We start from the raw sequence: 25212 nt of genomic DNA, 5'->3' as shown, positions 1-25212 counted from the left end.
CCAACAAAGTGCTGCCTCTGTTTCTTTGCACTCTCATACTGTTTGGTTGGCAATCTGGGATCACTGAGGAACGCTAAATAATAGGAGTTATCATTATCTCATATCTATATCTTATGTTTCAGAGGAATATTTCTGATATCTAAGCTCTTATAATTTGCCGGTTTGTCCTTCCCAAGAAACAGGAACAGGTTGTCTGAGGTTAAGCTGATGGTCTGTAGGACTGGTCTGATTTTCATTTAACTGTTAGATTGTTTTCCCAGTTGCATATTTTTTCTTTCTCCTTACTGAATAGGACCTCTAAGATTGTACAAGTGTATTTTCATAATCTTGTATTTTTTCACAGCCTGGTGAAGCTGAAGATGCAGCTTAATGCAGAGGGGAAAATTCCTGTCAGGAAGTGAGTATGGATATTTGTTTTATTGTGTGTTCAGTCAGACTAAAGGCAGAGCAGCTTGTAAGAGTATGATTGCCCAATGGCTTCAGCTGCCTGCTCTTTCTGCACCTAAGAGGTAGAGATCATTCCCTCCAGATTCAGGCCATGGAGGGACTCCTGTTGCATCTAGGTGCCTCCCAGGGAAGGGCCTGGGACATAATTTGGGTCTGGAAAGGAGACCTTTTGTGGCCTTAAACTGCAGCAAGAAATTGCCTTAAACAGCCATGGATTTCACTTCCTGGCTGTTGCCAAGAAATAATCAACAAAACCAAGCAACTTCAGTAAAATTCTGATCACAGATTGCTTTGCAAACCTGATTTGAAAGGTGGCTGAGGTGTAGGACTCATTTTACCTTTCATATAAGGAGTTCTGTATTTGGAGAACTTTTTGCTTGACTCCCAGGCTAGCCTGAAGTAGGGGTCCATTGCTTTTGCTTGTCTCCTTTCTTCACGTGTGACCACTACAATCGTTCTCCACTGGTGTAATTCCGCTGCCCTCAGTCTTTACTCTGGATGTGCATGAGAGGGAAACAGCCTTTGAGGGCAAACGTCTTGGCGAATGTTAATGCTGGTTCAAGTACGGAACAGTGGAGACTTGCACTTCACTTTCCCCATGGTTGGCTTTGTGCATCAGGCTAGTACTGCCATTAGAATAAGCCAAGGCTGCTTTGCTGAAGCAAAGACCAGCCTATTACTTCCCCCCTGCACTGCACAGCATAAATCTAGCATTGATTTTGTGCCACTCAGTGTCTTCCCTAGTAAAATCACTCCATGACTGATCCTATGGCTCCTCCATGTTGATTCAAGTCATGAATGAATGACAAAAGGCTGCACTGCCATGTTGAATTCCCTTTTGGGTGCATAAATTATCTTTTGTTTTAAGTATAAGGACCTGCAGGTAGTGCATTTGTGGGTATTCACTGGGAAATCTTGAACCACTCTGCTTGTAGGTTTATGCTGTGTTATAGCATCACAAGAGGCAAGCGCTAATCACCTGTAATAAATATGCTACCTACTGTGTGTTATATTGCATAACGATTCTAGATTGTCTATGCTTGCTAAATGGGCTCCTGGATGGTTGACCAGTATTCTACAATAAACATTTTCTGTTGTTTGTTTTCTAAACCACCAACCAGCAGAATTTCATTCTGGCAGAAACCAGTGTATTCATCAAAGGGCTTTTAAAAATGTATAGGTCTTTAATGAATAACTCACACTAGGGAAGAGTATTTTGAATTGATCTTTAAAATGCAAGCAAGGTAGCATTACTGTAGAGAGAAAACAGCTTATTCTTCTGAAATAAGCTAGAGAAAATATCTGGTACAGGCTGTACCTCTCTTCAATGCCCTCGTCTGTCTGTCTTGCAGTGTGGTAAAAATGCTTTACTGTATAAAGCATTAGACCATTAAATAGTCCAAATTAAGAGCCAGATTTATAAAAATATTCAATATCTCCAGGTGCAGGTATATGTAAGGCTTTCAAAACTCCATGTCTGATTCTTCTGAAAATTCCACTGAGCATCTGCCTTTCTCTTTGGACATTTAATTCCCTCTTGAATCATAACAAGGGTGCTGCAATTTTTGCCTTGCAAAGGGAAGCTTGGGAACGAATATGCACTGAGTTTGCATAAGTCTGCTGCAGCTCCCACTGAATGCTCTTCCACCTGTCAACACACTTGGCACTTTTTGTTCCCCTTTTTGGCTGTAAGCAGCTGTGATGCCAGGAGCTTAATAGAGCTGACATCTAAATTTATCCACAGAGGAGACCTCATTGCTGCTGACTGGGATATTCTGACAGTAGGGAGAGTTCAGTTATTGTTGCTATTCCATAGTGCAGCAAAGAGGCTGCTTTATGCTCAAGGCTTGACCAAGTGAATTCTGCCCTGCAGACCAGTACCCAGCTTTCTAAATTGGAGGTGAGCTTTGGTTTCTGCAGCAGCAGACTTTTGTGCTTCCATCATGTAGTATACTGGCTTCTTGCCTGTGTAATGAGTTTGTTCCTTGAATTCATGGAAAGCCTTTGGTTCCAGAAAATTTTGCCTTTTTTCAAAGCAGCAATTGTGCATAATGTTTGTTTGATTTTTTTGAATGTTGTCTAGACTACAAAGTTATTCCTTGCTAATGCCAGCTACCACATGGGATAGCGTCTTGTGGAGGGAAGTGTCCTGAGGAATTGTGGTATGAAGCTTGCTACCACAGGGGGCACCTCCAAGAGGGGCAGGGGGAGGACAATGAAGAGGGGTTTGGAGAGTAAGCTGATGCAGTTTAGTGACAGGGCTCTCACAGAGTCCATAGCAGAAACACAGAACTTCTGTATTAAGGCAGCAGTCAAAAAATCCACTGTAGGTATATAAGACTTGGTGCATCAGTTACTCCTTTGGAGAAACACTGCATTTTTTTCTCTGGTTCATGTTTACAGTCTTCCTGTCAGTCTCCTTTGCTGTGCATTTTGAGTGTCTTGCATTCTGGCTGCAGCTCCCAGGCACCCAAACCCAGGCTTTCTGAATTCACTTCTGCTATGTTGTGGTGATTTCTTTTTTCCCCTGTCTGGTCAGTATTTTTCAGATGTTTCCTGCAGACAGGAAGAGGGTTGAAGCAGCATTAACCGCTTGTCATCTTCCAAAGGGCAAGGTAAGGGTTTTGCTAGGTAGCCAAAGGTATCGTTAGTTTGAGAATATTTGCCTACCCTGACTGTGTTGCCTTTGGGTATGAAAAAATCATCAGCCCAGATGCTCTTTGTTGCTGTGAAACCTTTTCCTTACCACTAGCTGTCATGCCTTAACTGCAAGCGTGCTAGGATCAATTCTTACTGTTTCTATTGCAGTAACGCTTGCGACTCCATCACTTGCAGTATGTGGCACAAGAAGCAGCATGTTCCCTTCCACCTGTGTCACTGTCTGCTCTTTGAAGCAACAGATCTAACAGTTAATCTTGGTGCTCCTACCAACCTGCAGAGTAAAATCCAAGGCTCTGACAGCTCCTACTGCTGCATCAAGCTTTAGCTTTATACCATCACACAAGAGGCACCGAGGGACAGTTTAAATAACTGTCCGTTCTAAAATAGGGTATTATGGTGCTTCTCCACTCCATCTGTTCTTTCCTAAATACCTTGCCAGATGTTCCAGTCGCTTACTTGCATTGTCACAAACAAGTGCTGGACTGTGGGTGTTAATGGAGAGATGAAAGCCATCATGAGTTTGTGATACTGACATGTCTTTGTTGCAATCTCAGAATGATGCCATCAACCCAGAGGACTTCCCTGAGACAGTGTATAAAACTTTCCTCATGAATCTGTGTCCACGGCCTGAGATTGATGAGATATTTACCTCACAGTAAGTTTCCCTTAAGCCACAGCAAAGAACTTGATCTCTTGTGGCAAAAAAGAGGCAAAAAGGAGGGGCGAGGGGATTTTATGCTCTGTCGTTTGTCTGGTCTCAAGCCTTAGAAGGGCAGGAACGCAGGTCACAAGACAGTGCCAGTGAACTTAACGCTTTCACTCACAGCGTGAATAAAAAGGATGAGACCTCACTGTGCTGCAAGGACTCTTAACTGTCACCATCAGGAGGGCTGATTCCAGATTAACACTAGATCATGGTAATGTGATACTGCTTGTGGCTAGCCCCAAACAAGGCTATGTACAGCATGAGAACCATAGATCCTCACAAGTAGCCAGTGACTTTTTTTTTTTTTTCCAAGTAGCTAAATCTGTGAGTTCTTAAATGTACTTGACTTCATAGGGCAAGCAATTTGGTGTGCTCTGAAATTCAAGTCCCTTTAGAGTTCGAGTCAGAGGCTCAAAATATGCTTTGTGCTCCCCTCACTACAACCTCTTCACAGTATTGAATTAGTGAGGAAAAAGAAAGGCCACAGTGGGAAGCATCGCTTATGGGAAGAAATGTAGACAAAACAGAAAACTGTGGGCCCAGGCAGGTGGACACCTATTGCTAACCTGAGGAAGGACCAATCTCTCTTTTGTGAAAAGGTTTTCTGGGTAATACACAGGCCTTACCTCTGCTCCTCTGTAATTCTCTCACCTTAGCCATTTAAAAGCAAAGCCCTACATGACCAAAGAGCACTTGGCAAAGTTTATCAATAAGAAGCAGCGAGACTCTCGCCTCAATGACATCCTCTTCCCACCAGCCAAACCTGAGCAGGTGCAGAGCCTGATAGAGAAGTATGAGCCCAGTGGGATTAACATCCAGAGAGGTGAGTCTTGTTCAGCCCAAAAGTCTTGCTATAAAGATAGTATGAAAATAGCAGAGCATCCTGCACCTTCTGCTACCCTGACTTTCCTAGGGGAGCAGTCAGCCTGATTCTCATAAGTCCCTGTATTGCAATGCACCGGCAAGGAGATGCCAGAAGCATTTGTTTTCGGTACTGTTAACAGCTTTGCTTTCTTTGTAGGGCAGTTGTCTCCAGAGGGGATGGTCTGGTTTCTCTGTGGCCCTGAGAACAATGTGATAGCACTGGACAAATTGCAGCTGTACCAGGACATGACCCAGCCACTCTCACACTACTTCATCAATTCATCACACAACACATATTTAACAGGTATGGGCAGTTCCAGAGTCTGCCTCAGCTCCAACGCATATGTACTATCACAGCGGATGGATGAATGATACTGACAATCAGTCAGGCAGATGTATCTGCCCTGAATTTTGGAGGGCTGAGGGCTGTAATGCACTCTGAGGGCCTTGGCACTTAAATGCTGTGTAAGAAGAAGAAATGTCACCCTGTAACCAAAACCATCTTGTCAGTCTGCCACATACACCTGCTCAAGGATGGCAGAGAGTTCTGTCGCTCTGGTTTATGCAGAAACTGTCCCATATGAGTAGCTAACATTGAGCCTCTCTCCTTCTGCTGTCCTCCAGCTGGTCAGTTTTCTGGGATCTCATCTCCTGAAATGTATCGCCAGACACTGCTGGCTGGCTGCCGCTGCGTGGAGCTGGATTGCTGGAAGGGTCGTCCCCCGGATGAGGAGCCAATCATCACTCATGGGTTCACCATGACAACTGAGATCCTCTTCAAGGTACGGAAAGAGTTTTCTCCATACATGCTTTCCCCTGCTTGTTTTTAGACTGATCTCTGTTTGAGGAGGCTGGCTGAGGGAGCTGTCAAATGGATGGGCTGAGGGCAAAGATATTTGAGAGGAGAAGATTGATGGCAAGATGCCAAGTGAATGAAGTGTAAGACAGAATGAAAGATGAATAAATACGCAATAGGTTGGAGTTTGCGTACGTTTTTGGAGTGGGAGGCCTAGAAGAGAGGTTGTTAGCTAGATGAAGATGAATGAATGAGGAAAGTGCAGGCAGTCATGTAGAAGTGATGGAGAGATGGTTGAGTAGACATGCCTGCATACATATGGTTGTGTAGCAAGATGGATGTATGGACAGAAAGTTGCATGAGGATGGTGGATTTATGGATGGATGCACGTCAGAGAAACAAACAATGGGTTTTAGAAAACAAATGGTTAAAATGAGTTTATCTTCTAACTGGTCTACAGCAGGTTTCTGCGGCTTACAGCCTCACATGATGGCGCTTTGGAAGAATATAAGTTTCAGTTACTTCCTAATTACATGAGTGTGTGGAACGTGTTCAGTGGAGCAACTGCCCTCTAGCGTGCTGGGCAGATGGCTTCCCTGAGGATTCAGCTCCCAGGGTTCAGAAGCACAGTGCAAAGCCTACGTCTCCCTTGGAAACACAGGGCATTTAACCACAGAACTTAGAAACAGCTTGCAGGTTAAAAATCAATGCACTGCACTTATTCTTTTCTGCATTCCTTTACACAGCTGCTACCAACAGGCAGAGGCACTTTAGATTCTTTTTAAAGCTATTTATTCTTATTCCGTATCTTCCCCCCAGTTCCCACACTTCACTATTACTAAAATATTTATGTCGGGGCGGGGGGAAAACCCCCAGTCCTTAAGATCAGAGGTATTGTCATATTCAGTGTCAGTAATTTCCCAAATCCTGTAGTACCACTGCTGGTTTTTGCACAGCAGTTCACTACAGTTAGGAGAAATAATGACAGCTGTAGCTGTGGTAATTGCAGAGTTCTGTTAAAGCATGTGACTACCTGAAGGAAATTACAACCTGTTAACGCAGCATGTGCCCAGGTTTTAGTTTTACATAATATGTAGATCCTTCCCTCCACATTTCTCTCCCTTTTCTACCATTGCCTGTGGCCTTTTAGTAGCTTTTTCTGTAGCTTCTACTCCTCTGAACCTTGCGGGTTTCTGTGATAGAAAGTCCAAGTGGTCCATGCAGGAGCAGCTGTGGCAGCCTCCCTCAGTGCTAAGATCATGGCTGAACCAGGATTTTGGGGGGAGTAGGGGACTGTAATTGCAAAGGAGCAAATGACTCTTCTTTACCATGTCAATTAGCAGCACCATTAAAGAAAATAGTGGAAAGTTTGTCGCAGTTTAACAGGGGCTTGGGGAAAATATGATTATTTTTTCTTACATCATTAATGCTGAGAACGTTTCCATGGTATTTGCATTTGAAATGTCAGCACTGCTGGTTACTGAACGTTCCAGTTTGCTGCTAGACAGAAGGATTTTATAAGCAGGTGAAATGATAAAAAATTGGACAGGTTCAGAGGTAAGTATAAAATAGCATTTGAAGCAGTTCAATCTGGTGCTGCATACACCTTTCTCTACCAATTCAAAGTGCATGGGGCAGTGGCTTGCCTTTCTGCTTCACATTTGTTTATGTATACACTGAACTATGTAACAACAAAAAAAAAAAGGCATATTCTTACATCTTCAGCTTCATTTTTTATGCAAGCTATTGAGTTTAGCTGCATGTTGTATCCTCTGGAGCTGGAAATCCGGGCAGGTATGAAAAAGATGACACTTCTCACCTTCTTACTGGGAGAAGTTTAGTTACTTTAAAAAGAAGCTCCTGACAATGATCAGTTTGGAATCCATTCAGCAGCAGGTCAGCTGCATGTCTCTGTTATTAATGAGTGCTGATCTTTTCTCTGACCATTGCCTCTCATTTAGGATGCCATTGAGGCCATTGCAGAAAGTGCTTTTAAAACATCTCTCTACCCTGTCATCCTGTCCTTTGAGAACCATGTGGACTCGTGAGTATCTAGTGATTGGAAGAATTGCGTTCTCTGCTGTCCAGAGCAGAAAGTATACAAGCAAGGGCTGCTGGGTTTTAAGTGAGTGCCTGAGCTGAAATGAAACATTGATTGAGATTTCTGAAGCAACTGGAGGTGGATCAGAGCTGAAAAATGAGCTATAAGCTGTAGAGTGAGACTGACAACAGTTGTGCAGCCTTTTAGCTCAGGATGGCAGAGTATGAACAAATGGTAGTTGGCCTGGGAAAGAACTTCAGGATCTGCATAGCTGTCTGAGTGAAGGCAAGAGATGGTTTTCTGTGTAGAGTACATAGATCTTGAGGTGGTTGTTCATGCCAAGCTCTGGATTTGGGCATCTGTTTTCCTGTTCACTCCTGCTTGATCTCTTTGTTGATTAGGCCCAAGCAGCAGGCAAAGATGGCTGAGTACTGCCGAACCATATTTGGAGATATGCTGCTGACAGAGCCGCTGGAAAAATACCCAGTAAGTGGGAGTTGGGGAAGGAGGCTAGTGGAGAGGTCTTTCATGATGCCATGGACAAATAAGCCTGGGTCATAGGCGTGAGCATCGTAAGTGGATGGAAGACCTCTCAGTTGCAGAGGTTTTCCTATGCACTTGCCTGACTGCTCTTATTTAACACTCTGTGACTTGAGTGACTTTGGAAACTTGAGCTCTAGGTAGCCAAGTTGTACCAGTTGTACCAAGATGTGTCAGCGTATTTTTGTACATGGTACTGTTTCAAATCTCTCTGCCAGCACTTGCTTTGGAAAGAAACAGGAACAAGGGCTTAGTAGCATTTCAGGACTTTCCTACCAATGTTTCTCAATTCCTGCTTCCAACCTGGAAATACTCCCTTCCAGGCATAGGTGGACAAGTCAGTGACATGCATAGCTTTGTGCTCAGAACAGCTGAGTAAAGCTCCCAATCTGTTTGACCCTAGTCATCAGCTTACTTGTACAAGCATGTATTTTTGTGGATGCAGTGACATCCTTGGTGATCCCCATGCACATTGCTACTTCAGCTTCCTTGCAAATGGACACTCATTTACAAATAACGGGCAGTGCCTCTGTTCTGCAACAAAGCATGAGGCAGTTCCTTGGGATATGTATTGGAGGGGGGAGCTGAGACACCTAGACCCAGCATCTATTTTAAAGCACTGAGATCAAAAGAAGAGCTGAAAAGTAGCAGTGAGCAAATCAGCAGTTGCCCACTGTCCAGACCCATGTCCTTGTCCAGCCAATAGGGAGAAACAGGGTATGTATTGGGAGAAACGGTTCAGGCTATTAGCTAAATTAATAATAGGCCTGATGCTATCTGTACAGGGAGTGTAGGGCTAGAAGCACAGTCGGAGTCACACATCCTTGTCTTGAGCCACCTACTCTGGGATGTTTTTTTCAAATCTGCTGCAGGCAGAGTGTTTGAATATGGCCCGAGTGCTGATCTAGGTCTGAGGCTCTGGGATAATGAGAGAAGTAGGTGGAATGTGAAAGCCAGAGGTGTGTGGATGCCTTCAGGCCATGTAGATTTTTTTTTTTTTTTTTTTTTTTTTTGGTGTGGTACAGGATAGGTGGCTGGGAACAGCATGGCATGTGCAGGCAGCAGAACATGAGAGGGCTGAGAGGTGCAAAATCCTGGTCTGAAACCAAAGGTGAAGTCTTAGGAAAAATCTGCGTAGATATAGTGGGATATGGCAGCAGACAGAGAAATTATACAGTGGGTGAGAGATGTGTCCATGCACAAGTAAATGACCAGAGGAATGGTACTGGGAGGGACAGGAGAGATGAGTGTTTGAATTCTGTCTTTGTGATGAAAATTCAGTCTGAAGTTTATCTGTTGCAGCTGAAGCCAGGAGTTCCTCTGCCAAGTCCTAAGGATCTCTTAGGGAAAATCTTGATTAAGAACAAAAAGAACCAATCTATATCTGGGAAGAGGCAGAACTCTCTGAAGAAAGGGAGGAATGTGGAACCAGAAATCGTCGAGCAGCCAGCCCCTATGGATGCTGAAGGTACTGGTACATCTGAAGGGAAAATGGGACTAGTATAGCTAGATGAGCAAGCCTGGCCCACTGGAGACCTTCCAAATCACCCCAAATTAGCTTGAGGCAAGCCACTACTAGTCATTAATTCAGTTACCTCAAGAAGCAGCATAAGGTTGAAAGATAAATTAAATCTTCAGAATATTTTCAAAGACTTCATTCCAAACAAAAGAGACAATCAACATAAGCCCTGCCCATCAGTCAGTTCTGCCTACTCTGAGGCATATGGCTGCATGAGTTGGTAATTCACTGATACACACTGGCTATTGGTTTTATGGAAGGGTGGATAATTTTCTACTGCTTGTAGCTCTCTAATAACCACAAATCCAGCGTGGCTTAGTTCTTCACTCTGAGGTTCTTGAAGGTTTATAGAACCTTCAGCCCCACTCTCCTCTCTTCCTCCAGTCTCAAGGCTGTCAACTCTTGGGCTCAGGGAACCTATGATAGAACAGTGAATTTTCAGTCCCTGTCATGGTAGGAGCGCATGAAGTCATATGAGGACAAGGTGAGCGCCACCATAGAGCACCTAGAAATGGACATTTATTCGACATTTATTCCCACAAATGTGTGCAACCTTGGTGGGGAAAACAGCACTGTGATTGTCACTCTTGGGGTATGAGGGAAGCCTGCAGAAGGAATGATTTGGTCTCTTGAGTGTGGTAGTCCAGAGTCTGCTAGTTCATATTTGGATTTGGCTAATAAAATTGTATGATTCTTCCACTTACTGTTCCTGCATGACTTGGTTGTGAGGATTTGCAGAGCTTTCAATTGCTAGCAATCTGCAATGTCTTGTCTCAGAGTGCTACTGTTATGTACTACTGATGTGGGCTGTGTGTGCTTAGTCTGGGCAGGTGATGTGGCTGAAGAGGAACCAGAGGAAGAGGATGTACTTCTTGGAAACCTGGATGAAGAGGAAATTAAAAAGATGCAGTCAGATGAGGTACTGTCACTGTTGTTTCTGTTCCTTTTCTGTTTCTTACCTGGCCTCCAGTTTTCTCTGGGCCTCACTGTATTGAACAGAGATGAACCCAAAATGCAAAGGGGAATGAACTGTGCTATGACCAATCCTTCCTCTGTGCAACATGACTTTTGCAGGAGAAACTGAATAAGAGAAATTATGTTGCAAGCATAGAGAATATGGCAGAAGAGTTATTATTTCTGACTCTGCCTTTGATATTCTGCATGATTTGGAGATAATTGTTTGTCTTCAGGGTGTTTGGAGAGGCTTAGTGTGATAAAAGTTGTTACCAAAACATGAAGTGCTGCTGCTGAAGAGGGAAGGAGGACTTCAGCATTCCCTTGAATAAAAAAATTCATTTCCAATTTCCGTCTCCCTAGTATCACTCAGCGAGGAGGGAAAACAACATCCCCAGTTTGTCCTAGACTCCATACTTTGAGAGGTTAAAGAGGTCCTGGGCTTCTTACATACCAATACCTCTCCCTGTGCCTCAGTTTCAGTTTTTGCCAAGCTACTTCGAAAGTCTGCACCCCCAACTATGCTGCCCACAATGTAACTGTAGGACCAGGAAGCCAAAGAAACTGGTGTGTTCTGGTCAGGGCAGTGACCAGAGTTCTTTGACTGTGAAGCCCAGGCGTGTTTTGTTTCCCCTCTAGGAAAGGTCTCTTCATCTGTTATCTTTTGGATTTTGTTTTCTGTTCAGGGCACTGCTGGTTTGGAAGTGACAGCATACGAGGAAATGTCCAGCCTAGTTAATTACATACAGCCTATCAAATTTGACTCCTTTGAAGTCTCTGCCCGTAAGTCAAATTCAGTCCTTTCAGAATCCCAAGCATTTCCATTCGACCAGGAGAGTAGTGCTTTCAGATGCTGCTGTTCTCCCTGACTTGCTTTCACCCGTTTTCTGTTGTGTTCTCTCTCTCCCACAACATGCACATGGTCACTAACACTTCCCTTCTGCCCTCCTCCCTGTAGTAAGGAATTGGTAAGGACAAGACAGATACGTCAGATGAGTGCAGATGAAAAGAAACAGCCTAGAGGCCAGTGACATCTCTGTGGGCTTGCTGTGCTGCTTCTGAGGGCAGGGTTGAGCCCAGCTTTTCCTAATGTATGTGACTGTGGTGATTGGACAGAGAAACATCTGAAACACTGAAAATGCAGGCAATTTCTTTATACACAATAGGTTCCTCTAAACAGTTCCCACATTTGGGTCTAGCTTTGAGTGAGCTGCTTTGATGAAACAAAGAAAAATTAAACAATAAGGGAGTGAAGAAGGGGAAACTTGACAAAATAACGAACTTCATGCAAGACTTTGAATATTTGGATTTACTTGGAACTCAAACTCCAGGCAGGAGCTACTCTCTAAATGTCATGGAAATCCAGGAAGAGATGGGCAAAATTATTGCCATTTAAGCTTTGCAAGCCAGTCCTGTCTGTACTCCATGAAGTTCCTGTCCTGTAGTGCACAACCACTGTCTCCCTGGTAAACATAAATCACCTTTTATGGAGTATTATTCTTCAGTCCCTTTTCAAGGGACCAGAGAAAGATAAATTGCCTTGATGGAAAACAGTACCTGATAGAAATTGGGAGTAAACAGGCCAAGTGCTTCTTGGGTCCATTAGTCCCCACACACAGAACGGGGGCTGGGCATGCTTTTCTTCTAAATGCTTTCTTATCTCCTGTTTCTAGAGAAGAACCGGAGTTATGTCATCTCTTCCTTCACAGAGCTGAAGGCTTATGATCTACTAACCAAGTTCCCTACACAGTTTGTAGAGTATCCTTTTGGCAACCTTTGTCCAGTGTAGTTGGTTGTATGGTGTATGAGAGCTAATCTGAAGCTTGGGTAAGGCTGAGGCATATCCAATTGGCTTCTGGTTTCAGGACCTGGTAAACTCTTCATCAGAGATAGAAACTGTGCAGGTGCTAGAGACGTGGGATCTTCCAGGGTGGCTTGGGAGCTACTCAGAGAGATTCTTGACAGGATGCATCCTGCTGTAGTGAATTCCAAGGCTGCCAGATGCTTGTCCTCAAGTGGAAAGGGTATGGGAAAGGAGCCTGTTGTTGCCAGGGCCTTCTTGTCTGGAAGGCTCTGAGCTTTTGGTAACAGAGCTTAAACAACAAATTTCATAATCTGAATACATGAGCTAGCCCCAGGGTACACAAGGAGTGCTCCAGACTTGTTTCCAATAGAGCAACTGTAGATACAACAAGCGACAGATGAGCCGGATTTACCCCAAAGGCACCCGGATGGACTCCTCTAATTACATGCCCCAGATGTTCTGGAATGTCGGCTGTCAGATGGTGGCACTGAACTTCCAGACCATGGGTGAGTGTCACATTGTCATCCAGCTTAAGTGGGTGAGACTGTGTGCTCACGTTCACTGTCTTTTCCTTTGCTGCTATTTCCTACTGTTGCTGTTTCCCTGAATGCATTTATTCTGTGTGCCTTCTCCCAAAGTGGTAGTGCTCTTTGACTCCATCTCCCACAGACCAAAAGCACTTTTCTAGGCCCAGCACAAACCTGGCATACAGTGTCTGGGATGCCGGTCCTACACACTTGTGCACACACACATACATGGACTTGCTGTCATCCAGTGTCTGGGTACTGTCTCTGGCTGTCCTGTAACATGATGTCAGACTAAATAATGTGCCCGAATGCATCAGAAGCTCCTGCTTCTCCTGAGTTGCTTCCTCTTTTGCAAGGCAGCAAGCAGAGCTCCATCTGGCTACAGGACTGGCCTGTCTGTGCTATTATTTCCAGTATTTTGACCTGAACAGGGAAGAAGGGCCTTTCCTTGCTGCACAACCAGCACGAGAAGGAAAGAAAAGCCTCCAGAGAAAGCTATTCTTTACCCCTCTTCCTTCCTCAGAGGAGTGTTTTGCGTATAGGGAGTGTAGGAGACTAGCTGTAGGATCAGTAGGACAGAAAAAGAAGCAACTTTAAAAGGGAGAGGGTGAGAGATTGGTTATGAAGAGGATATCTCATTGAAGACAGTTGCAAGGACCACAAGCAGTGTTCTCAAGAGAACAGGCAGAGGAGAAGATGGACTTGAGAGGAGGCGCAAAATGAAAGGGGGAAGGAGTAGAGGGGTTCAGACAACTATTTCACACCCAGAAATAGCGGGTACTTCTTAAAGTAGGTTTTAATTTAGTTCTACCCGTGACTTACGGTGCAATCGTAAGCAAACTACTTACCTTTCTTACAACAGCTGCTGTAATATTTTTCCCTGTAGGGTGCTGAGAGGCTTGATTAGTTTCTGAAATGGCTTTGTGAGCCTTTGGCTAACAGGGGCTGTAAAAGTACAGCATCTTTCAGCTCACTCATAGCATGCAAGCCACCTGATGAGGCCCAACAGAAATTTTTCTCACTGTGTTCCTCTGTATCTCAGATGTCCCTATGCAGCAGAACATGGCTCTGTTTGAGTTCAATGGCCAGTGTGGCTATCTGCTCAAGCATGAATTCATGCGGCGTCCAGACAAGCAGTTTGACCCCTTCTCTGTGGACCGCATGGATGTGGTGGTGGCAAGTACCCTGTCTGTCACGGCAAGTACAAACCATGGTGCTGTTCCTCCCCTGACAGCCAGTTCCTGGCACCACATATATGACTGGCATCCACGTCCATGCTATTTATTACCCAGTAGAGTTCTTAGTGGCAAGTGAACCCAGAGAGTCCTGTGGGAGAGTGTCACCATGGCAACTCCCAGTCTTTTCACTATTTTAAATTAATCATAATGGCATGAAAATGGAAAATTAGCATCTGCCACACAGAAGAAGCCAAGGCTGTGATGATGGGGAGGGAGGAGTTTGGAGAAGTGCTGAAGCAAGAAACATGGGTGGAGGTAAAAGAAAAGCCTATGGTGGATTGGAAGCTGCAGCAGAAAAGATGTTTTGGGGCAGGCGAGTGACTTGGGGTGAAGGTATGGGTGGATTCTTCTGTTTTATTCTTTTCAGCAGTTGCTAATTACATTTTCTGCTTGTTCATAGATACTCTCTGGTCAGTTCCTCTCAGACCGCAGTGTGAAGACATATGTGGAAGTAGAGCTGTTTGGGTTGCCAAGGGACACAAAACGCAAATACAGAACCAAACTGACCTCCACTGCTAATTCCATTAACCCTGTGTGGAAAGAGGAGGCTTTTGTTTTTGAAAAGGTAATAACATTTGATAGTAATTTAGACAGAGCTCCTTAAAGATCCTGTTGGCCCCAAGCACTGCCTCTTGAGAGGTCAGTGACAACAGAAGTGACTCCCTTCTGGAGATCTCAGTCACAGCTTTAGACACACAAGGTGTTACGTGTTGCGCGCTCAGATAATATCCAAACAACAGTATCCAAAATAACTCTCCATCAGTATTTCCCTGAACAGAAAAGGGGTAGCTGGGAACATTTCTGGAAATAACAGGCATCAAAAGTCTTCCATTTGTGATGCACTTCAGACTGAATTGACTAATCAGCTTTGAAAACTTCAAGCACCAGGAAGCAGAAAGGAACTGAATGTCTGTGGTTAAACTGTAAATGAGAAACAGACAAACTGGAGAAGTAAAGGGACCAGTTGGAGGCTTTCAGTTGTGCCAGAATACGGAAAGCTGCCCTGTTTGTTCACAAGAATTCAGTGGTCACTAATCCAGCTACAGGGTACAGGGAGGTTAAGTCAAAGGTGATAGTAATGTTTGGCCTTTCTGCAGTAAGTTACAAAGGCAAAAGACATGTTACACAATTCATCTCTGTCAAGCACACTGTGAAATAGCAGATATTTTCAGCCTACTTGGGATGCGGTAGATAAATATTATCCTCATTTCAGAAAGCACTTTTTAGGCTTCAGTTCTGGCAGAATAATTTTTAGTTCATTTTATGGCAGAAAAAAATGTGGGAAGAGGGAGGCAAGAGCCCTTATGGCAAAGTTAGCATGCTTGCTAAATTACCCTTCCAAGTTCATTCCCTTCTCTGGTGAATTGCTTCATGGAAGCTGTGGTTTGGAGGGTTTGTTGCCCCATTTTTTCTTTAGGTAAGCTGCCCTCGTGTGATCCTCTGCAGTCCCTCCTCTGAAAAGCCTGTGTTTTGTGGAGTTTCTGTGAATTCAGTTATGTCCATGATAAACTGTAGCCTTAAATTACAAGATGCAGAAATAGGCAGTGACTTCCTTGGAGAGATAGCATTGTTTTGTTGGAAGGAGGAGACAGTAAAGTTCTACTAGTGAAGCTAGTATGCTGTCAGGATTTAGAGGTGAGGACATTGGTGCCTTACTCTGTTTTTTCCTTAGATCATGATGCCCGAGTTGGCGTCTCTCAAAATTGCGGCTTGGGAGGAAGGAGGGAAGTTCATTGGTCATCGTGTCATTCCTGTTATTGCAGTGCACTCAGGTAAATTTTGTGGAAATTCCTTCAGCTTTTGTGCCCTTGAGACCTATCCATTGGAAGCTGTAAAGGAGATATGAACATCTGTGTGTTTTGCTACTTAATATCCATTCCTGTAGGCAGTGGAGCCTTCAAATTCATCCTATTATAGCCTTGGCTTAATTCCATAATATATTCACCATGCCCTTCTGTAAAGAGAGACTTTATTTTGCTGTTGGAGCACACAGACAAGAAGGGACAGAGAGTCTGTCAGCTTACCTCTTCTGCTTTCTGTTTTCAGGCTATCACCATGTTTGTCTCCGCAGTGAAAGTAACATGCCACTCACCATGCCTTCTCTATTTGTGTACCTGGAAATAAAGGACTATGTTCCTGATGCTTGGGCAGGTAAAGTATCTGTTAGAATGCGCGGGGAGGGGGGCGTGGGGGGGTGCTCTGGCTTTGTCCAGACTGTGATCCAGAAGCATTTTCCAGCCTGGTGCTTTCCTGCTGCACCCTTAATTCCTTGTCAGGGTGGGACCTGAGTGCATGCCAGCATCCTGCCACGCCCTTGCTTTCATCAGAAGAGAGTGGATGCTTGCACTGTGACTGGTTCCCAGTATGGGCCGAGAACTGTCTCTTTTGTTTGGAATGGGTTGGTCTCTTTACTACCTTTATTCAGTGGCAGGGAGAGGTTTCCTAGAGTGCAGAGGTGGTAACTGTCAGGGACTGACAAGAATAGGGTTTTAGGGAGCACAGGAGTGTTCTCCCCTGTTTGAAGAGAGGGAGGTTCTTGCTGGTACTGAGATACAGTGATCTTCCTTTAAAAAGGGGATGGTGGAACAGCGAGAGATGAATCAGGAAAGAAACCCCACTGGAGGTAGTAACAGCAAAACTTTTTAACAATCATCAACAAAACCATGCAGAATGTAACAGCATCAGCCACAGAAGTTCTTGTGAATACTTCTCATGTTTACTGTCTTTTCCCCTGTGTTCATACAAATGAACCTTATTCATGGGGTAAATCCTGTGAAATTGATGGTTTTAACACATATTTGTAAAAAAGACCAGGTTTATACAGCATTGGACTTGAATTGGAGCAGGGAGCTGTGCAAGTTTGGAAAGTCTTAACCTGGATTTGGATTTTGGGAGCGGTATGCTCTTTTCAGCTTCATAGAGCTGCCCTAAACATCAATGGTGAGCCATTGCCTCAGAATGGGACTGAGGTGAAGAGGGTCCCCTCCCCTTGTGCTGTCAGGGAGAAGCTTGTTACAAGTAGAGAGTATAAAATACCCCTTCTCCACAATTTCCTGTCCTAGGCCAGAAAGGAAACCAGAAGGCAAGGAAAATCAGAGTACAATGAGTTATTTGATAATCCAAGCAAAGATCTCCTCTTTGTTTCTAGATCTGACTATTGCTCTCTCCAACCCCATTAAGTTCTTCAGTCTGCAAGACAAAAGATCAGTTCAGCTAAAAGATGGCTCAGTGGAGGTAAGTTTTTCCAAGTTCTGTCATTGTCTCTAAAACATGTTGCATGGATTCAGCCTGAAATAATTGAGCTTTGATTTACTTCTGATCTTTGTTTTAGAGGCTTGGCACACAGAGGAACTTCCCATCTGCTGAAACTAATGGGATACCAGACTCCACTGGGAAATTCAGCACTCCTCTTTCTAATGGGCCTGCAGGTAAAGCTGTGGGGTGAGCTAAAAGTAGAAGGGAAAGCCTGTACACTCAAAAGGCTGGGAAGAGACAGCACTGGAGGGTGAAGATCCTTGGTAAGGGGGTCAGAACCTCTCAGGCCAAGTCACCACCTTAAATTCTGGTGTTTGTCATTAATGGCAAAAGTTGTAGTTATCCCCTGACTCTTGGGCTGGAGTGTGTGTGACATGCATACTGCTTTTACTCCACAACAGAAAAATAATCTCAGGTATCTACTGAGAATACCAGGAAACAAGCTGAAGGCCCAACTGGCATGAATATAGTCTTTCCCCTCCAAGGCAGGGGTAACGTATTGGGGTAGTACTGCTGTTTCCTGTGCTATCTTGTAGATATGCTGAGGATTCTAATAGAGGACCTCAGTTTTCCAGCTTCAGCACAGAATTCCCTGGGAGATAACTACATTAAGAGGGAACCACTGTCCAAGGAAGAAGCGGGGCCTCTGGCAGAGATGTAGCCTCTCATCTTAAGTGTGAAATTGGAGGTTGGATATTGATTTTGAGCAAAAATGTGATAATTCTGGATATTTCTGAGACAAAGGTTTTAAGATCTGGCTTGGCTTTGTCCCATAATACCTTCCTGCTCTTCACCTCTTTGTTGTTCTTTTCAAGGGTCTCTTTCTGTAGATTACTGTTGATTTCTGACACTTTAAGTATGTTTAGATCCCCCTGAAAACTCTATGTTGTTGGACTGTGCCTGCACCAGAGTCTAGTTGTATAATACTTGGGAGCTTTAAAGATTAGTAATTTTATTCATGAGCTCAGATGAGCACCAAACTTTTTGGAAGATCCATTACAAGTTCAGAGTGAACAGATCCCATATCTGGCATTCTTCAAGAGTGGGAATAAGAGCACAGTCCTGTTTTTTGACCATTAGATTAAATGGGGACCCATTAACATAGCAAGGGCAAAAACTACTTAACTCTGACCAGTCGGATAAGTTGAAAAAAGTTATGGATTTGCTTTAATAGAAATCAAAAGACAAAGTCAGCATTTATTACTAAGTTTAAAGAAGCTCTAGCAGAGAAAGATCTTCCTAACAGCTTGTTTGTTCCTTGCATACTGGCACCTACAAGGTAGCCAACAAACGTTAAAGGTGTAGTATTGGTGAAAGTGCCAGAAGGAATGTTCCTCAAACATGCTTCTAATATATACTAATTGATACAGCAATTTCAGGTTAGGTGAGAGCATGTCCCCTACTGTACACTTAGATTACCTCATTCTCTTCTATTGTGTTTTATAGTAATTGACAGCTAATCAGTATTTCTTTGATATTTGCTGTATCAATGTGATTAGGGTCCTTTCAAATATGCTTGTATCAAAACAATCAGTTTTCTCAAATTTCAGACCAGAATATCCTTCTCACCTAATCAAAACAAGTTTACATGTGCCAAATCATTACTAGCAATATTCAGCTAATAAAAAGCAAATGCCCTTTCTCTCTGGCAAGGCAGAGAATTCTGTTCCCATTCTGATGTGCCTGCTAACAAAGTTCCCAAGCACTTAAGTGTCTCAGCAGCTTAATTAATTCCTTTGTATTCACACCAACAACCTTCATGTGGCCCATGTTCTTGAGGAGCTCTCCACTGTCCTTTTTCAACCTGAAGATCCAAGATAGAACATAAACAGGAACCTTTTTTGTGATTTCAGGAGCAGCGGCATTTGCCAAGGACGAAAATGTGATAGAAGTGATGCAGATTGCAGGTAACTCCTCTTGTGTTTTCACATGGGCTGAGGCCCTGTCAGTCATCTTACATTCCCTCTGCCCAATTTCTGACTGGGATAGAGATGAAGCCTGTTATGCAAACTAAAAAAGACCTGGCCCAACCCTGCCTGTTGTAGCCAGGACTGAAGACAAACCATATGAATTTTTGGGCTCAGGGACCCACTTCCCTGCCTGTGTGGCACCATTTGCCCATTTTGGCAACTGCCATGTTGTGTGGCAAGCTCTCAGGCTGCAATTGAACTCACAGCAGGTCTCAAGACAAGCTGGGCCACTGTCACCTGCAGATAGGTCAGGGGAGCTTTGGACTGCTCCAGCTTTAGCCCTCTGAGGCCACTGGCTGCAGGAACACTGCAGCAAGTCAGCTTTATAGCAAGGTAGGAGCCTGGAGCTGTCACCCGAGTTCTGCTCTGGCCAAATTTGATGGTTCCTTTACCCTGACTAAACCAGAGGTAATGTGGCCACAGGGAGACTCCAGCACACTTGCACCCTCTGTAATAATGTATTGTTCACCTGCTTTTCTGTGTCTTAATGCAGTGTGATAACAAATCAACACAAAACACTAGTAACCAGTGTGTCTAATTATGCCACAAAACTGAACTGAAGGCACAAGTGTAAACCTATTGCACTCAGGATATGTTGCCAAGTAACTGTTATGTACATTAAGTTTTGTTTTTAAAAGTTATTCCTAAAGAAAAATGTTCCCCAGGACAGAGCTATGATTACTTTAAATATGTACTCTGGTAAAAGGCATCACATAGTATGAAGCATAGTGGGCTCTGGTTTCGGAGTCTGGATGTGTTGACAGAGAGACTTGGTTTAAGCTGTACGCTTCAGTTTCCTCAATACGAGCCTTTTGGAAGGAGCTGACCCTGCACAGCACAGCACTGTGTTGCAGACACACCCAGAAGTTCTGTTAATTTTTACACATTCCAAGCCAAAAAAAAAAAAGTTACTTCCCCTGAGAAGATAACTCCCTGTGGCCTTTCTGCCACAGATAACCACATCTAACTGACTTGCTGCTGCCAGATAACAAGTTCTCCAACAGTTCACAGGCATCCTTCCCCTCTCATTTTCATCTCCCTTAAAAGCCCTTTCATTTATTCCTCACAGCTGAAGAAATGCCAGGCATTAAAACTGGAAGGGATGAAAGCACCTGTCATTGTAACTCAGTTTTGCAAAATTCAGTAATGAAGTAACAAAGCTTTTCCGTTATAATTAGAGCTGGTGACTAGCTTAACAATTGTGCTGTCTTTTGGATACTTAGAATTGTGGAAGAGGGTGCAAGGCATAAGACAGACTGGCACATCACCACCAGTGTGTTCCTCTGGCCAAAATACCAAAGGGCAGCACTTCTTCTGGCCATCCCCATGCCATGCATCCACCAGATGGTGAACTGTGCTGTATGTAATGCTGAAAAGAGGGAGGAAAGGCTGAGGGAGGAAAGACTGAATGAAGGCAGTGCTGAAAAAAAGCTGTCTGGCCCCAAAAGGCATCACAGCAGGTTGAGAAAAGCCTCTATTTTGTATTTTAGAGCCTCAAACAGCCAGCCTCGTAGAACTGCAGCAGATGAAGCTGTTTCTGAAGCTGCTGAAGAAACAGGAGAAGGAACTGAGGGAGTTGGAGCGGAAAGGAAGTAAACGGAGGGAGGAGCTGCTGCAGAAATATTCTGTACTCTTTTCAGACCCTGTCTGCTATGGATGCAAGAAAAGGATGATACACACTAGGAAGACACAGAAGAAGAGGTAAATACAGCACAGGGTCTCCAGCAGGGCCTGGCCTGTGGGTCACCTCCCCACGGACTCCCCTTTTCTGAAGGAAGCATTGCGTGCTGCAGGCATCCACATCTCCCTGGGTTTATAGAGTGTCAGGTGTTCCCACTGAGGGGTAGGAAGGTCAGAATTGTATCATCGGCATCTCTAGAAGCAGCACAGCTGCTGTATCTGTTCTGCAGGAGTTTGACAACAGGTGATGTTGGTACATGTGCAAATCCTGTAGAAATGGCTGAAAGCATCGATAGCCGAATTTTGGAACTGAGAGAGAGGCTGGAGATGGACCTCATCCACCTGGGAGAGGAACACCATGATGGGATTCGAAGAAAGAAAGAACAGCATGCAACAGAGGTAAGGACTGCAAGTGTCAACAGAAAATGTAGCCTAGGATTGCCCCTGCAAGGACAGCCTGAAAAACCAAGTTCTTCACTAAACTGTGAACTTGGAAATGTGGCCGCAGAGCAGAAAACACCCCTCAGAGCAATTGTCAGGTCCATGCAAGATAATTGAGAATGTAGACAGTGAAGCTTATTTGTTAGAAGCTATAAAAATCCAGCAGAAACATTTTTATAGGTCTGCAATATTGAGAAGCACTGCCCTGGAGCACATCAGGCTCCATCTGCTTAAACTCTTCTGATAGCTTAGCTTGGGGTTAACGTGGCATTTACTGGCTTCATACACTGCCAGGTGCCAGCTCTCTAGGGGCATGGGTACATGAGGCTGTACCATGCTTCCCAAGGCTCCCTGCTTGATGCTGTACTGTCAGAGCTAGGGTGACACACAGGTATGCTAAAGCCCTGCAGGTTCACCAGTGGCAACCACAAGAGCATTACAGACATGCTGTAGGGGCAATCACACACTCACTGCTGTCATTCAACCAGGACGGCTGATGTGTGGGAACAGAGGAGCCCCACCAATACATTCAGTGCTTGCCATTGCCACATCTGTGCTAATAAAATGAAAGCCTTGTGAGGGACAGTACTCATAGGACCACCCCTTACCGGTGATGGCAGGGCTGGATCTCATTCCTCTTGAAATCTGGAAAGTGTTTTGCTGTTTGACTTAGTAGAAGTCAAAGTAAGTGTGCAGGTATGGTGTCACCAGTGAGCCCTGCAAGTGCATCAGTGCTTCCCACACCCTCAGACACCCAACCTTAAGCAAACACCAGCAAGAGACACAGTAATGCCTGGAGACAAGGTGCAGTCCACGAGCTGGTGATGATAAATATGGCATATGGCATACAGCATACACCATCTGTTCCAATGAAAGAGGGATGATTCCAGGATTTGGAGGCCTTTTCCTATCATTATTTTCCAAAGGAGTTTGCATCGTATGTCTTAAATCTTAGGTTCCCTGGTGCACTTTGGCTTGACAGGCACCTTGCAAGCTGTCTAGAAGACTGGCTGGTCTAGCCTATACCAACCCTGAGGGAATAAAAAACCTGCCTCTTGAGAACTAGCTTACCTGGAAATCATGCTTATCACCAGAGAGAGAAGCCAAAGGAATTAAAACATTCTTGTCTCACAACTGTCAAAGACTGTGATTTAGCAAGCACGGCTATGAAAAGGAAATAAAAAACTGAGTTCCCACTGCACAGCACGTAGCCCAGCAGTCAGGGTTTTTCCTCTCAGGCTGTCTCTCAGCAGACAGCAGTGCAGGCAGGTCTGACTGCACTGAGACTTATCTGCCAGGAGTTTCCACAGAACTTTGTTTCCACAAGATTTAAGGCCCATCCCCTTGCTGCTAGCCTCTGTTGTTTAGAAGGTAAGCTCTGCTGCTGTTTCCCACCTACCCACTAGTACAGTGAATCTGGTGCTGCCTCCTGCACTGAGGGATAGGAAGCTGTCTGTAACGATAACCTGGAGGTGTGTGATATGGCTCACAGAGTAGCCTGTGTGCTACTGAATCTGTGTACACATCTGAACTCGCTGTTGTGGTGCACTGGTTTGCACAGAGCCTCAGGGATTAGCTGGCCCCTGGAATTCAGTGCAGGGAGGGATAAAGCTGAATCTGATGGTAATTAGATACCGATGGTGTGCTGTGTCTCATCTTGGTTTGTTTGGTTTTGATCCTGTTTTCATCCCTTGAACAGCAAGTTACCAAGATAATAGAGCTAGCCAGAGAGAAGCAGACAGCTGAGCTGAAGGCACTGAAGGAGTCATCAGAAAGGTAAACTTAGTATTTGAATAACAAAGTAATAATGCATAGCTCTTATCTGGGGTAGCATTTTCTGCTAGATCTCAAAGCACTGTACTACAGACAGTGAGTGAATACAGGGGAAGAGAAGCATTTCTTTTACTTTGGTGAGAAACTGAGGTACAGCGATGTGACATGGGGTCTCACACAGTTACACAGTGGCAGTGGTGGGAAGACAGCTCTTGTCTTGTGATCTCCAGAACAGCGTTCCTACCACGAGGCACCAAAGAGGGTACTAGTGTTCAAGCTGCAGTAAGTAGCCTTGACTGCCTAATTCAGAAATACAGGAAATAAGACTGCTGGCCACTGGATGTCATCTCTATCTGCTGTAGTCAGTCCATCACATACAATCCCTTCCAGGGACTGATCAGCTCAGTCTCCTAAGTGAATTGAGCATCTTGGCTCCAGTACTTAAATAAACTGGCAGAATCAATTCACTGATTTCTAGCCAGGCATTTATCCATTTGTTCTTGCAATAACATTGTCCTGAAGCTAAAATCCTCACTCATTCCTCCTTCCCATTAAATCCTCTCTCAGCCTTTAGTTGCTAATTCAGTCAAAACTTCCTCTTTTCATGTCCTTCATCAAGACAGATCTTCTGTTTCTCTCAGCTATTCAGCATATTCAGATAAGACTAAGAAAAACAGATCGAGTAGCTAAATAATGGTTTGTTAACAATACAATGTCATTTAGTACAGTCACATCTACAGCTGGCTATGAGGAGTTCCAGAAAGATTTAAAGATCTTAAGCAACAGACAATAAAATGGCATTTAAATTCAGTATGAATAAATACAAAATAATGTGAATGGAAAAAAACTAACCATAGCTCAGCTGTGAGCTATTGTCACTCAGGAAAGAGATCTTCAGCTGCTGTGGGTACTTCTCTCAAACAGCTCATCATTCACAGCTCTGCAGTGGCCAAAGTGGCAAATAGAATTTTTGGAACTGTATGGAAAGAGGAAGATTCAAAGTCAGCATTATGCCACTAGATCTATCTCCATAATGCAGTCACCTTTTCAGTATGCCATCTTGAAAAAAAAGCTTTGAAAGAGGAAGGATAGTCAGCAGTGAGGATTAATTTCTGCACAAAAAGAAATTAAATAGGACTCAGCTTGGAGAACAGATGATTGAGGGGGATGTGACAGAAGTGTGTAAAATCATGAATGGTATGGAGAAGAAGAATAGAGAAGTGATTACTCACTGTTTCTCATAAGACAAGAAATGTGGCGCACCCAGTGAAGTTCTCAGGGAGTACTGCTGTCACACAGCATATAAATTAAGTTTTTTTCCTCTCAGGGCAAGGAGCTATGAAGTCCAAAAGTAGAGCTAAACTCCAAGGTATGAGAGACATTCATGGGAGATAAATGCATAGAAGCTGGAGGATAGACAGGAGACTGGGAAGATGGAGGAAGGAAAAATTACCCTATACTTGTTCTTTTTCTTACACTTCTCTTAAGCACACGCTCCTTCCACTGTTGGACGCAGGACACCACACTCTGATGGCCATTTTTACATCCCCCTTAGCAGCTGTCCTGTTGTAATCATTTTGTACATGGGCGGCCAAGATGAGGTACTGGTGGTGTGTCAGCAGCCTCTTATGCCCTGATGATGCACCTTCCTCTGTCTGTCTTGTCACATTCTCTGGCCTGCAGTTAGCATTTCTGGTGGCCACACATGCCTCAGTCAGGGGCACAGATCCTAGGTTTTCTGGATTTTGTTCTTTTCATCTTTCCTACTAGTTGATCAAATGCCTTTTAAGTGTTTAGGGTTTCTGCTTTGCAAGTCACATGACATAGTTTAAGTGCCTTTCTGCTTGCTTCAGGTCGTCTTTTTAGCTCTGCTCTACAGACATGTAGGTGGGGTTTTTTTCCTTTTTTTAAATTTAGCAGTTTAAGTACTTTCAGCAAGTTTGCTGCTGCTCCAGAGGACCCCAGTGTAGGTATACAATACAACCTAATTATATAA

At 44.1% G+C, this 25212-nt stretch overlaps 1 protein-coding gene across 2 annotated transcripts in view; it reads left to right on the top strand.

The window, feature by feature from the left end:
• The window catches only part of PLCB2 (phospholipase C, beta 2), a 46410-nt gene that overhangs the window by 17379 nt on the left and 3819 nt on the right, over positions 1-25212 (top strand). Inside the window, exons 6-28 of one of the 2 annotated variants that reach the window (XM_010564324.1) lie at positions 344-397; positions 2987-3062; positions 3663-3763; positions 4471-4637; positions 4836-4982; positions 5303-5460; positions 7436-7518; positions 7917-8001; positions 9358-9523; positions 10396-10493; positions 11215-11311; positions 12202-12286; positions 12714-12838; positions 13902-14056; positions 14498-14662; positions 15770-15869; positions 16144-16248; positions 17246-17331; positions 17429-17525; positions 19206-19259; positions 20813-21023; positions 21233-21401; positions 23143-23219. In XM_010564324.1, coding sequence (XP_010562626.1) covers positions 344-397; positions 2987-3062; positions 3663-3763; positions 4471-4637; positions 4836-4982; positions 5303-5460; positions 7436-7518; positions 7917-8001; positions 9358-9523; positions 10396-10493; positions 11215-11311; positions 12202-12286; positions 12714-12838; positions 13902-14056; positions 14498-14662; positions 15770-15869; positions 16144-16248; positions 17246-17331; positions 17429-17525; positions 19206-19259; positions 20813-21023; positions 21233-21401; positions 23143-23219 — 2661 coding nt within the window. Of the gene's footprint in view, positions 1-343; positions 398-2986; positions 3063-3662; positions 3764-4470; positions 4638-4835; positions 4983-5302; positions 5461-7435; positions 7519-7916; positions 8002-9357; positions 9524-10395; positions 10494-11214; positions 11312-12201; positions 12287-12713; positions 12839-13901; positions 14057-14497; positions 14663-15769; positions 15870-16143; positions 16249-17245; positions 17332-17428; positions 17526-19205; positions 19260-20812; positions 21024-21232; positions 21402-23142; positions 23220-25212 lie in introns of those variants that run through there. The other variant, XM_010564325.1, reaches the window with a different exon arrangement.

Source organism: Haliaeetus leucocephalus, unplaced genomic scaffold (assembly GCF_000737465.1).
Source record: "Haliaeetus leucocephalus isolate CR32 unplaced genomic scaffold, Haliaeetus_leucocephalus-4.0 Scaffold177, whole genome shotgun sequence".
In the NCBI taxonomy this organism is placed as follows: Eukaryota; Metazoa; Chordata; class Aves; order Accipitriformes; family Accipitridae; genus Haliaeetus; species Haliaeetus leucocephalus.
The sequence above is the reverse complement of the archived record's forward strand: the minus strand, read 5'-3'. Positions and strand labels throughout refer to the sequence as shown.